The sequence below is a fragment of the Vigna umbellata genome, chromosome 8 (genome assembly GCF_029865625.1).
Source record: "Vigna umbellata cultivar VRB3 chromosome 8, Vumbellata_1.0, whole genome shotgun sequence".
Lineage (NCBI taxonomy): Eukaryota > Viridiplantae > Streptophyta > Magnoliopsida > Fabales > Fabaceae > Vigna > Vigna umbellata.
In genome coordinates, this window is record NC_142172.1 from 31,228,093 (window position 1) to 31,238,137 (window position 10,045).

The 10,045-nt window shown below is 27.6% G+C and overlaps 1 protein-coding gene across 2 annotated transcripts; it reads left to right on the forward strand.

Annotated features, from left to right (window-relative positions):
• The first annotated feature begins 6,499 nt into the window (after positions 1-6,499).
• LOC124841863 (uncharacterized) lies at positions 6,500-9,305 on the forward strand. 2 transcript variants are annotated; one of them, XM_088096119.1, is made up of 4 exons: positions 6,500-6,641; positions 6,842-7,406; positions 8,859-8,999; positions 9,082-9,305. In XM_088096119.1, exons 2-4 carry the CDS (start codon positions 6,842-6,844, stop codon positions 9,087-9,089), a joined length of 714 nt encoding a protein of 237 aa, XP_087952245.1. In that variant the 5' UTR covers positions 6,500-6,641; the 3' UTR covers positions 9,090-9,305. The 2 variants fall into 2 exon arrangements, with proteins under 2 accessions (XP_087952245.1, XP_047174189.2); XM_047318233.2 differs by having other exon boundaries at positions 8,859-9,305.
• The last annotated feature ends 740 nt before the right edge of the window (positions 9,306-10,045 follow it).

Below are 10,045 nucleotides of genomic sequence, written 5' to 3' on the forward strand. Positions count from 1 at the left end.
GACCAAAGCAAAGACAATGTTTGCTCTGTGTTCTATCTTTTTTGTATGATAGGCTTTTAGGTGTTTCACCATACAAGCACTACAAAGGAAAATAAAATCAGATGAAAAAAAAAAATCAAGGCAAACAATAATATACAAACAAGATAAGTTATGAAAGAATAATATTATGTCTACTAGTTGGTAAATAAGTTTCTATTTTGTGCATTCCCAATATGATTTTATTGCAAACATTTGACTTTTGCAACATGAAAAAAAAAAGTACTTCTTAATGTCTAGATAACATTATTAGTAGGAAAATGAAACTGAAATAATTAACAAACATTAAGAATTTTTATAATTACTAACAAAATTTTAGTGACGAATTTTAAAATTTCAATTATCAATATAAATATTCGTTGATAAAGAATACATCAATAACATTTATCAGAAAATTAGAATTTATATGGCTGATTAATAAACATCTCACTTTGGGTTTTAACCAATTATTATAAAATTCATTGATAAAATTGGTTAATAACTATATATCTTAAAATTTGTAGTAAAATCTATCAATAATTTAAATTTATTATTATTCACAAAATTGTATATCAGTGAAAAGAATGTCAAATTTTTTGTCCAATGCATTTTTTATATAAATTAAGTGAACATAAGTGAAAAAAATAGAAGAAAGAAGAGAAGTAGAGACTAATGACAAAAAGACATATCACTAATGTTACTAAAGCGAGTTAACTTAGTTACAGGAAACTATAGATAATTAATACTATTTTATATTATAAAAATTGATCTACTTTTATAAAAACTGAGTTATACTGTGTTTTTTAGTTCAGTTTAAAGAAACCAAACTTTTTCTATTAGGAATTTAGTTAACAGTTTCAAATTCTGAACTATATATTAGTTTGGTTTGAAACTTTTACTCGCTCTATTTTATTTTTTAGCAAAGAAAGTAAGAAGTAAAGAAATAAAGATACACGTCTGAGTTATCTTATTGATTATATATATATATATATAATAATATGGATAAATAAAGAAATAATTGTTTTTTTAAAATTCTTTAAAAAGTTAACTATAATAATTATTAAAATAAAATAATATTAATAAAACTAAATAAATTTGTAAAACTAAAAAGATAAAAATGTGTGTAGAAAAAAAATTATAAAATATAATACAAATATATATATATATATATATATATATATATATATATATATATATATATATATATATTACTTTGTGTTATATTTCTATATCACAAATATTCACTATTATTAACATATAAGCAACACCGGATATGTGTAAAAATTTGTTAGATTTCAAAATAATACTAGCCATGAAATAATTGCAATGAATACATAGTATGACCACACTTACTTGTCACTTATTTAGATATTGTATTTCAGCACATTCTCAGTGTATATAAATAACGAATGCATGTTTTTAGAGACAAGTGATTCATTAATTAATTATATAAGTTTAGGTTTTAAAAGTTGAACTCAAAAACATTACACTTAAGTTATTATCTAAAATAGTTCATTTTGTTTTAGTTTAGTATAATATAGTTAGTTAAGTTTAATATAATTTAGTTTAGTTTGATTTGTCCAATCCTAAATGTCACAATTGTGGAGCGCTGGAGATCATCACAATTAGGGCTGGACATGATTAACCTAACTGTACTAAACTATAGATTATCTATACTATATTATACTATAAAAACTGAACTATTTTTATTAAAAACTGAATTATACTATTTTGTAGTTCAATTTAAAAAAAACTGAACTTTCCTATTAGTAGTTCAGTTAACTCAGTTAACTGTTTTAAAACAGTAAGAAAATACAACTTCATTAAAACAAACTGCAGTTTCACCCAAACATAATGAAGACATACTATTTATTCTTTTATCAAATAACTTATTGAAAAGTGATTTTAAATAAACAAATATCCTAAATTAAATTTCTAAAAGACCAATTTTAAGCGTTAGTTTAAAAAAAAAATACTCGAAGAATTTAGATAAACTTTTCAAACTTGTTTCGAAATAGTTTTAAGACAAAAAAGAACACATTTAATACTATTTACAAATTGGTATGAATTATTTTTTTTTCTCATAATGCAACTTAGTTATTTATATTAATTTATATTTGTATATCCTACTTTTCATAATTATATATCATATTCGTTTATTATTATTTTTATTTTTACTAAAAATTATTATACTATTAAAATTTATAAATGGATAGATTTTGACTAAGGTTTTTCTTATCAATTTTTTTTAATGTAATCTATGCAATTAAATTTTATTTAAGTTAAGAATTTAAATAAACTTTTCAAACTTATTCTAAAATAGTTTTAAGATAAATAAAAAAGAAAAAACACATTTAATACTATTTACAAATTGTTATGAATTATTTTTTTCTCATCTCATAACTTAGTTATTTGTATTAATTTATATTTGTATATCCTACTTTTTCATAATTATATATCATACTAGTTTATTCAGAGCCAGGTTCCGATCCTGGGACCTGTGGGTTATGGGCCCACCTTTGGTAAATTCAGTTGTGTTGTTCAACAATTTGGTATGTCTCGCAGTGAAGCGGATCATTCAGTGTTCTATCGCCACTCGAGTGCTGGATGTATCTACTTAATAGTGTATGTCGATGATATTGTTCTCACAGGAAGCGACTATCTTGGCATCTCTCAGATGAAACAACACCTTTGTCATCATTTTCAAACCAAAGATCTTGGCAAACTTCGGTATTTTTTGGGTATTGAAGTAGCACAATCCAGTGATGGTATTGTCATATCTCAGAGGAAGTATGCGTTAGACATCTTGGAGGAAACAGGGTTAATGAACTGTAAATCTGTTGAGACACCTATGGACCCTAACATCAAACTCCTACCAAATCAGGGGGAGCCTTTCTCAGATCCTGAACGGTACAGAAGACTAGTTGGTAAATTAAACTATCTTACTGTTACGCGTCCTGACATTTCCTTCGCAGTTAGTGTGGTGAGTCAATTTCTAAACTCCCCATGTGAAGACCATTGGGATGCAGTTGTTCGCATACTGAAGTATATTAAAAGATCACCTGGGAAAGGTTTGCTATATGGCCCTAACAACGATACAAAAATCGTTTGTTATTCAGATGCTGATTGGGCTGGTTCCCCTTCTGATAGGAGGTCTACTTCTGGATATTGTGTCTCTATTGGTGGCAACCTGATATCTTGGAAAAGTAAGAAGCAAAGTGTTGTGGCAAGGTCCAGTGCAGAAGCAGAATATAGAGCTATGGCATCAGCTACTTGCGAGCTTGTGTGGCTTAAACAATTGTTGAGTGAATTGAAATTTGGAGATGTCACTCACATGATACTTATATGTGATAATCAAGCTGCTCTCCATATTAGCTCTAATCCTGTCTTCCATGAGAGAACCAAACACATTGAAGTTGATTGCCATTTCATTCGAGAAAAAATCATATCCGGAGATATCAAGACTGAGTTTGTTTTATTATTTTATTTTTACTAAAAATTATTATACTGTTGAAATTTATAAATGAATAGATTTTGACCAAGGTTTTTCTTATAATTTTTTTAATGTAATCAATGCAATTAAATTTTATTTAAGTTAAAGAAAAAAAGAAAAACATGCAGTTTCTGTATGTTTGCGATGCCAAGACGAATTACAGTTTACTTTGGTTACTATTGTACGGTTTACCATTTGAAACAGTTAATTACTAATAGAAAAGTCCAGTTTTTTTAAATTGAACAGCAAAACAGTATAGTTAAATTTTTAATAAAAATAATTTAGTTTTTATAGTATAGATATAATTTAGTACAGTAAGGCTAATTATGTCCTGTAATTGTCTGGACTGTTTTCATCTTGATATGTATCATTTAGGCTTTAACTTTAATTTTAAACTGTTTTCACAATTCAGAAGCATGTATATTCACTCTGAAGTGCACAATAAATAGTTAACTAAACTGTGAATTAAAAAACAATTTACTGAATTATATTTTGGTTAACTGAACTAAAAAATAGTTCAACTCAGTTTTTTTGAACTATTTTCTAGTTCAATCCAGTTTATTTGAACTATTTTATAGTTAACTATACTTAGTTTGTAGTACAGTGCAAACAATGCAGTTTGTCCACCCTTAATCACAATAATGATAGTCAAAGATATAGAGGAGGAGGAAGAGATTAAAGAAAATCATGAGACGACATCAATAATAATAATCATGATGAAGGAAGAGAAGAGAAAAAAAAAGAAAGAAGAAGACTCAATCACAATATTTACTGATATACTTAAAATTCATGCATATTAACATATATAAATCATAATAAAATATTAGCCTTTATAAGAGATAAGATATTAAAGAGATTCAATGAGAATGCATTATTAATCTCTCTATTGTCCAACTCTTTTTCCAATTTTTTATTTTTTTCTTTTTCTTGTACACTTTTTTGATGATTAACTGATAAATAATTTTATAACTAAAAATTAAACTCTAATTCTTTTTATTAACACATGACATCAAAATAGTTACAATAAATTCTTTTATTTTATTTTTATTATAACTTCTCACAATAATTATTAATTTTTTATATTTTATTAAATCACGTTTAAATCGGCTACAATATTTTACACGAATCATATAATTAAATTAATTCATCAATTAATTCTAACATTGTATTCCTCATTTATTTTTCATTGCAAGTTTCATATTGCGAGTATTAAGTCATAATGCAAAATTAGCTTTGTTACTTTCGAGAAAATATCTCAACTACTAAAATATAAATAAAGGTTAACCGAAGATTACTTTTTTAAAATAAAAATGCATTATATTAAATCTTTAGTTGATCCCATAAACTTATATTTACATTAATTAAATTAATTACCAATATAAATCAAAACTCTTGCAACTATGTGTAATATTAATTTATTTTTAAGAGGATGTCAATTTCTACTTTAATTTTGTTACTTCGTTAATTTCGAAAGGTCTCAACTTAAAAGGTTTGGAGGTACACAAAGAGATTTAAGTGATTTTTTTAAAAATGGATTAAAGGCAAAGAATTTTCAATAAGGTTAATGAGATTGTCAGTAACATTTATCGAGAAAAATTTACTTTTAACGAATGACTATTAAGTAAATGGTATAATTCTTATTCAGAAAAAATATCTCACAATCTTTCTTATCTTTTCTTTCATTTTTATTACAAAACCAACTTTATAATTCCACTAAATATGAGATTGGTAAAAGGTCACGTCATAATTAAAGAAGTTCAAAATCTTAATTTATTAACTTTATTTTAATTTTTGTTTTCTTAATTTTTGTATTTTTAAATATATATATATATATATATATATATATATATAATTATATAAGTATTTTTTCAATTTTAATTAATATTTTTAATCAAATAAATTAAAATAATTATTATCTTTCTTTATTATAACTAATAATTGTGATTTAATTTATAAATGTAAATTATTTAAATTACAATCTTATCATATATTTATAATTTTTTAATGAGGTAATAAAAAATAATATTTTAAATTATTATTATTTTATTTATTTATTTATAAAAATAAATAATGGATCAAACTATCTCATCGTGTCTTTAACCTTCTATAGATTAGAAAGGAAAGGTCAAAGCAAATTGATGGATTAAAACATGAATCGAGTCCTTCAAATTTGGGTATGTTAATGGATTCATCCATAAGTCAAAACTTGTTCTTATAAAATAGAAAATGTAGAAAAAAATTCTAATAGTTTCCACAATTTTGGAAATGCATAATTATGATTCTTATAAAATTTTAACGATGAATATGTTTATTTATTCTTTAAAATTAAGCATTTTGTATTCCTTAATGTGATTGAGTTACTAGAAGAGAATCTTACATCTAAGTACGAAATAATAAATAATGTCGTATTTACCTAATATATCAATAATAAAGTTTATTAACTAACTTTCCTCATGTTACTCTCAGACATTAACGTTAATCTTTACAACTAAGAATTCAGTGATATATGACAGTAAAATAAAATTGTTTAAATTTTAATTAAATTTTTTATGTAAATCAAAATGATACATTCTCGAAACTAAAAGTGAATTTAAATGATATATTATATCCAAACTAGTGTTCATTTAATCAAAATTGTATTTTCAGTGATCGTTTGGTAATATTAATTTTTAAAGAATTACAATTTAATAACAAAATATTATTTCTGAAGTAAATTAATAAAATGAATATATGTTAAATAATTCTTTATTTTTTATTTATATAGAATAAGAATGTAGTAGACATGATTTAGACCTTTGTTTAAAAAAGTAGGCAGAGTGGAAAATAATTGAGAAATCGTCCTTTTGTCTTCTTGCAGAGGTGTGATTTGGAAACAAAGAGCATGTCTTATGACTCTATCCAAAACCAGTACATTGACGTTGGGTTTCATTAAAAACATGAAAATAAATTTATTTTAAAAAATAAGTAAAAGAAAGTTACAGAAATAATTGGCCATTATTAAAAGAGAAAGAAAAACTTTAAATTGTTGGTTTTTTTATTTGTTTAAAAAAATGTCACGTTTGTGTATGAGTGCGCCTGCGGGCATTTGATTCCTAGTTTGGAATGTTTCTAGGGTTCTACCCTTTGACACAAGGTACATCTCACTTATTTTTTCTTTATCTTCTATTCATTTTCGATTTTCCGTCTTTTGTTTTCCTATTCCATCTTAATTTTCAATCATTGTTTTGGCCATAATGTTCATACTTTTTACGATTCAAATTTTCATATTTGGTGTGATTCTGAGCTGGGTTTTTCAAATTGAAACTCCTTGTTAATGAAACTGATTCACCCCAGATGGACCATACTATTCCAAGAGAGAAGAAAGACGTTGAATTTGACCTTGAAAGTGGTGGGAACACTATCGAAGAGGATGTAGGCAAGGATCGTTATGTTAGTGATAAAGAATCAAAGGGTGCTTTGAGCTGCGCGGGGAATGGGATTCCGAATATTGATGGAACAGATAAGGGTAAAACTGAGATTGAATCTTTTAGAAATTCTGCAAAATCTGGAGATGTTGTGATTATAGATGAAAATAGTTTAGAAGTGTTTATGGATAGGACTTTTGTTCAACAGCAATGGTCTAATGTACATGGTAACCATCACAAACAAAATATTAAACCCTTGCACCCCAAAAAGCCTCCAAAGCCACCCCTGCCTCCCACAGGCCCTTCACTAGATGCTGGTGATCAGAAGTTTGTCAAGGAACTTGCTGAGCTTGCCTTGAGAAAGCGCGCAAGGGTTAAGAAAATGAAAGCTGTGAGAAAGATGAAAGCAAACAAGTCATCATCATCATCAACTTATACCAATCTTTCTGCCATGGTCATTACTGTTTTCTTCTTCCTTGTAATAATACTCCATGGTAAATAATCTTTTCTTCTATTGGTTGTCTTCCAAGTGCTGTGATTAATGCACGTTTTCATTTTGATTTCTTTCTAGGAAGTTGTTTTGAGAATATCTCATGATTTGGTATGTATGCTATTCTGAATGTAAATATGATTCTTCAAAGACACACTTAATATTTACTAGCACATCACCCCCCAAAATCTCAAATTACTGTCTTGTCATATTTGCAGCCACTTACAAACTTGAACTGAATAACTATTTTCTATCCCCGCTGATAGTAAATTGGTGTTTTAAAAACAATAACAGAGAGAAGCATTTGTTCTGTACACAAATTGTAGCATAGTTGCCCTCACTGTACATTGGGTTGAGTTCATTTACGTTGCAACTGTGGTTCTTGTAACGTTTATGTTGATGGCCCAAACTTGTAACATTGTTTACCATACACTTTACACCCTTCTTTTTCTCTTGCTGTTTTCTTATATTACCTCTCACGATGTCTTACAATGTCTCCAAACATTATATTTCGGTAATTAGTTGATTTACATCTACCGCTGTTGAAAAAATTAATGGCTATTTTTTCTGACTCTTACAGCTAAGATTTGTCTTAAATGAGAAGTTTCCTTGTAGTTTTATTATCACCAAGAATATAGGCATATTATTGGGGTCTGATTTACTTTTTGTTGTTTCCCTGTATTTTCTTTTACCTCTCGTTCATCATAGCAAAAATCGAAGACTTTACTTTGAAATCAAATACTTATTCTGAACTGACAAAATATGAGTGGTATTTTGCATAATGCATGCAGGTATCCACATCAGTCTCATTTCTGATTCAATATATGCATTTAATGGTCTTATTCTTTTTCAGGTTTTTCCAATGATACTATATAAATACACAACTGTGAGAATGTATCCTGATATTAAATCATCATTCCATACTATACATAATGAATTTTGTGCTACTGGATATGCAAATTATAAGAACACTGAATCAAAGATAAACTGTGAGTAATTATGATAGGGAGGGAGTTAGATTGACCTATGATCTGCCATCTTGGGTATGGATTGAACATCTTAAGACATTGTAAACTAACTTTTTGAGTTATTGTATTTTTTTATAGTTTTTCAAAATGTCTCATTCCTTTTATTAGCTTTTGTGATGTGGTTCTTGTCTTGTTGCCTAGTAAGGGCCAAACTTTTTTGCATAATATTAAATAATACTAAGCTTCACCTTTTCATATTTATTCACATGTAACTATATGTTAAGTTGGCATTCATTACATGGTTTATCTTATAAAATCTTTCTTGCTTTCTTGGCTTCACCCTGCCTTTAAAAAAAGTTACAAGTTTATCTTCAAAGTCTAGGCTATCTGGTTTCTTACATATCAAACTTTAGACTAGTATTTTTGATGATCTCGTTTGGAAGCCTGGTATTTAGGGAATAGTCATGTTGATTAGACTTTGCATGCAGGAATCAGGTCTGTGAGTAGTGCTAGTGTTGGGGTAATGGATTCCCCTGAGGCTAAATTTGCAGCAGATGAAGGCTTGATTTCTGTTCGCATTCCCACGAACTTCAACACTAATGAAGGAAATGTACCTGCCTCTCATTCATGTATGTTTTTCTTTCCCACAGCAGTGTAATTGAAGTAAACTTTTATGCTCACTATGGTAATGACTTTGCATCAAAATTGCAGCAATTTGATAGTTCTCCTAGTGTCTTATATTGTAGCAGTTCTGCAAGAAAGATGATGTGCAAATTTTGAAGGTTCTTTCCCTTTCAATGTGAGTTTAGTCTATTCTTTACTAGTTTGGATTATGTATGTCTTCTTGTACAGCCATTAGGAATCTTAGCCATTGGTCAAGTTTGCTGTATAGTGACTTGATTGGTAAATGTTAATAAAAAGGAGAGTCCTGCTTATGGATTGTGTTGTGCGTCTATTTGAATTTTTTGGTTCACCTTGGTACCGATGACAGTGCTGATTTATCCTAGTATTTTACGAGAAAAAATATTTTCAATTTATTTTACTGTAACAAATACCAGTTGTGAACTTTTATTTATTTACACCAACAATCTAAGATTTTCTAGTTTGATGAACTTGCCAGTGTAAAATAATCTTATGCAAAATAATAAGATTCAATACAATGATTGAAGCTACAACAACATATTTTTAATTTAACGAGAATCTGACTTTCGTAAATAAAACTTACACATCTTCAAGGGTTTTTTTTTTAGGCTTAATATCCTATTTTGTCCCCAGTTTCGCTCGAAAATGTCAAATTAGTCCATCCTTTTAAAAATGCGTCAATTACGTCCTCACTTAATAAAATTTGCATCAATGAAATCCCTTTTGTTAAATCCGTACAAACGGCGGTAATTATTTTTCTCTCTTATTAAGTAACGCCGTTTGTACGGATTTAACGGAAGGGATTTCATTTATGCAAATTTTATTTAGTGAGGACGTAATTGACGCATTTTTAAAAGGATGGACTAATTTGACATTTTCGAGCGAAACTGGGGACAAAACAGGGTATTAAGCCTTTTTTTTTTATCAAGTTTTGAACCTTGATTAAACAAATAGATTGCACTCTATCAAATTTCTCTCTGCACCCATCATTTCAGATTTTATTTTCAAGAATACATATAGTCAATCCTGGAAA